The sequence below is a fragment of the Nuphar pumila genome, chromosome 1 (genome assembly GCF_984573655.1).
Source record: "Nuphar pumila chromosome 1, dmNupPumi1.hap1.1, whole genome shotgun sequence".
NCBI lineage: Eukaryota > Viridiplantae > Streptophyta > Magnoliopsida > Nymphaeales > Nymphaeaceae > Nuphar > Nuphar pumila.
In genome coordinates, this window is record NC_143249.1 from 175,928,860 (window position 1) to 175,933,196 (window position 4,337).

General features: G+C 39.1%; 1 protein-coding gene across 1 annotated transcript; it reads right to left on the reverse strand.

The window, feature by feature from the left end:
* Positions 1-352: 352 nt before the first annotated feature.
* Positions 353-3,200, reverse strand: LOC149851353 (uncharacterized). Its single transcript, XM_090014812.1, has 3 exons — positions 2,825-3,200; positions 1,171-1,251; positions 353-1,070 (listed from the first exon to the last, which is right to left on the reverse strand). The coding sequence occupies exons 1-3, from the start codon at positions 3,030-3,032 to the stop codon at positions 679-681; spliced, it is 681 nt and encodes a 226-aa protein (XP_089870938.1). The 5' UTR covers positions 3,033-3,200; the 3' UTR covers positions 353-678.
* Between the last annotated feature and the right edge of the window lie 1,137 nt (positions 3,201-4,337).

Here is a 4,337-nt window from a genome sequence, read left to right on the forward strand (position 1 = left end):
AACAGGTATTTGCGATTGTCAGCAAACATTTGTAGATTTTTTCGAGTATTTATTTAAATGAGATTCACAAGTTATCGCTGATAGAACCAGATACAGTAGTAATTTCATTAGAGACAAATGGAATGGCTGAACTGTTATGTCAGGTTTCTGCTGATCACTTTAGATATCCAATTCTAAGCATGATTTTCACTACACCCATGAGTACCAAGATCTAGTTTAGGATCTAGTAAAGCCAAAGTTCATGCAGAGCTAGGAAGAGACTGTGCAAGGCGTTATTCTCTCAGCTGGGTTTCCCTGCATTTAGCTCCAACACTATTTTCTTGCAATTAACACGAGCTGTAGAATATGATAATACTCATACAATCAAAACAGTGTATTCCTAAAAACTGTACACAAACCAACTTGCATGTTTTAAGATACAACCATGCACTGATTAACCAGTACCTTGTACCAAACTTGCTGCTCAGCACTGAGGCTTAATGCAATCTGCAGCACAAACTTTCAAACTTCAACATTGACAGTTTCTGTCCTACCATTTACACCTACGCAAGAGTTACCCTTAAAAAATGCTTCAAAGGGGCCTAAGCGGCCTTACTTTCTATCACCTGAACAGGAGTCGACAGCTTTTTCTTGTCATTAGAACTAAAGCTAGGCAAAGGCATGCAACACTGGCTGCCTTTAGCTGCCTTTCTGTTCTCGATTTAAATCCATACCATTCGGAGTTGTTCCACCGATACCACTGGAGTTAGCTTCAGATGGGGTGGGGGTTGCGATTAATGCTTTTAGTGGCAATGGACCATTTGGCTCCTCAATTACTGGTTTTTTACCATCAAACTGTTGATTGGAAGATGAAGACTGTAAAGGTGGTAAGACATCACTGGCATTCTCATCACTTTCCTTGGTTTCCTTGAACAAGTCCTCTAGTTTCTTTTTGTTATCAGTTGGAGTTGTTGGAGATGCTTGCGCTTGGACATCAGACATTCTGCTGACAATAGAAGCCAGAGTGGGTCGAGGTGGCTCAGGAGTTCCCCCATTGTGATTCAGAGTATTTCCTCTGGATGGGGTGAAATCTGAACAAGGACTAATAATAATTAAAAGTCAAGCTAGTGCAATATGAGTTTGCACAACTGTGGGAAATACTGACTTTGGCATCGAGATCAAACATATTACCTCCACGGACACTAACAAAATCATCGTCACAGTCAGATTCCAACCAAGCTAGGGAATCAAAGAAAGCCTCATCTTTACTACCTGCCACGACACAGTGCAAAAACAACAAAATACAAATATATCAGAAATAGGAAAAGGATAAGGTAAGTGCAAAAATATCAGCTAGGCAAACATGTATTTAGTAGAAGAAAGCAGACTTTTGGGATACAACTAAAAAGAGATGACATAACATATGCACTACATCATGTAGTTAAGATTGACATGAACTGTAATTTGAATGGAAAGATGCCCAAGTTATCTGCTCATGTATTGTGCCTGCAAACACAGAAAAATACATCTGATTCTTCTTAATCCATGTGGCATTTTCTTCACTTTTCTTTTTCTCTGTTTCCACCTTGCACATGCTGAGATAATCAAAATTTTAGTGTTGGCTTCTGAGTTCTTTGAGGATACACCCTGATTGTTTAGGCAAACACCAAAAAGGGGCATATTATACAAATGCAGGAGACCTTCTATAGAACATGTACGGCACCAACATCATCATGTGTCACCAACACTTATGTTATGTCATGAAAACGGTCCAACATCAACAAAAATATCATCACCAATCACCATTACATGGACATCGCCACCGTGTGCCCCACTACCAAGTACCAACACCATCAATATCATGCAGCCCACATCACCATGGCCATCATCATCAGCAGGCCCCAATCAAAATCCACATCATGATTATCATGAGTCAACACTTGCGACCGCCCCTATTATCATCCTACCGAACCCATGGACAAGATATGATGGAGCACCTGGTGGTTTCCTCTTCTTCCTCTGCAGCCGATCATTCTGATCATCAAGCAAATAAAGCTTCTAAACTCAAGTGCCCACCAAGTTGACCTCAATCAACCAAGTACCAAGCTAACCATGTGAAGTTTGCAAGTTTCAACGCTCAAAATGTTCATGAACAAGCAAAGATGTAACTCCGCGTCGTTGGTTAATGGTCTTCCAAGACAAACATTTGACATAAAGATGAATAAGTCTATCCAAGAAAACAAACTGCTACAGATTCAAACAAGAAGAAGAAAACAAAAAGAAGAAAAGGAAAATTATTAGACTTCCATCGAACCACAACACCAAATAAACAAAAACCACAAATCACATAATTCAAAACATGCATAATTAGCAACTTCAAAAACAAGGAAACCACAAATCAAAGAATTCAAAACACCTATAATTAGCATCTCAAAAAACAAGGAAGCCACAACACCAAACCGCCAAAAACCACAATTCAGAGAATTCAAAACACCCATAATTAGCAACTCAAAGAATCAATGATTTAGCTATCATGTAAACTCCTTAACTACCATTGATTACCAGTTCACAACACAAATCAAAATCTCCAAAAAACAAGAGAAGTATTATCCTCAAGAGACCCGTGATCGCCATAAACAAACAAAATTCACAAGCAATTAGATCCACCAAGGCCCACATCACCAACGCAAAGGCATCTAAAACCACAAATCCACCCAAAATGCTCGACACCCATCACCCCAAACCCCGAAATCCCGCCGCAAAACCCCGATATCTCCACGACCCACGACCCCAAACCGAAAAAAATCTAAAAACCCAGAACATGAAGAAGAAGAAGAGGAATCACCATAACTCCCGTCCCTCCGCGACGACCCGTCCGAACTGAGGCGCGCTTCTCCCTTCTTATTCACGGCCCCGACGACCCCGTTCTCGCCATTCGCGACCCTCTCCTTCTTCCCCAACGTGGTAATCAACCTCTTCGCCTTCGCCGCAATCGACTGGCTCTGTTTCCCCGAGGAATCAGGACGTTTCTGGACCGAAACGCAGGAACCCATCTCCCTCCCTCGGATCGACGCCTCAACACACCATGAGAAAACCGCAATTCTCGAACCAAAAGCCTTAGACAGGAAAATGTTGCACAGAACCGGAGAAGACACCGGTTCTTGGGTGAGAATTGGGGGGTGAAGAGGAGCAGGAGAAACTGTGAGAGAGAGAGAGAAAAAAGAGGAGGGTTAAAGCGAAGTGTGGGGGAAGAAGATGGGAGGAAAGAGTGGGGAGAGATCGGTGGTGTATGATGATGATGGTGACACTCCCATGTGAGCGCAACTCGTCGGAGTTTTCTTGGGGCATCAAAGGAAATTTGAAATTATTGGGAGCGAAGGGGGCCGTTTCCGTACTTTTATCCCACCTTGATTGGGCCCGCTCGACTCGGTTCGTTAAATGCTCCGTTCGGCTCACCAATTTAGCTGACTGAGTTAAGCTGCGAACTAGCTCGTTTAGTTAAAATCAAGCATAAGCTGATAATTCTCCGCTCGGCTTGGCTCGTTAATATATATAGTTAATGATAAGGTGCTCCCGGAGTACCTACTCCGCACCGTAGCATTACTCTATATTGGTGATGATAAGGTGCTCTCGAGTCTCGGAGTACCTATTCCCACCTAATAAAAGCTTTGGATTTTCAAAATTTTTAACTTTTTTTTGTTGATCAGACCCCATAGATTTGATCTATAAGAATTATTTAGAAGAAAATAAGTTTTGGATCGTGTGATTATAGCATACATGTAAGACCTTTAAAATTCAACGGCTCACAATATATCAAAATTTTGTCTTTTTATGTCAAATAAACTATGTTGAGCACATCCATAAGGTTTAATTGAGAATATATACCCTAGAACCATTATTTCTATTATGTAGGAGTAGGTACTCCCAAAAGCACCGTAGCATTATTCAATATATATTATATATTATATTTTACACACACACATATATATATATATATATATATATATATATATATATATATATATATATATATATATATATATATATATAGAGAGAGAGAGAGAGAGAGAGAGAGAGAGATAAAATCAAACTTTTAGTGTTTAATGCTAAATCCAAACTTGTGGATGTATTTATCATTGCTTATTCAATAAGAACCATGCTTTGAATCAAATTAATTTAATAACAATTCTTGATTTTTAGTTAATCAAGTTTTTTTTATATAATATGAACCAATGATTTTTTTATTTACTTAAAATACATCTAAACATTAAAAATATTTAAACCAATCATGCTTTTTACTAAATAAAGTATATAAATCATAGATTAAGTAAAATACACATATAATTATATTTTTTAAA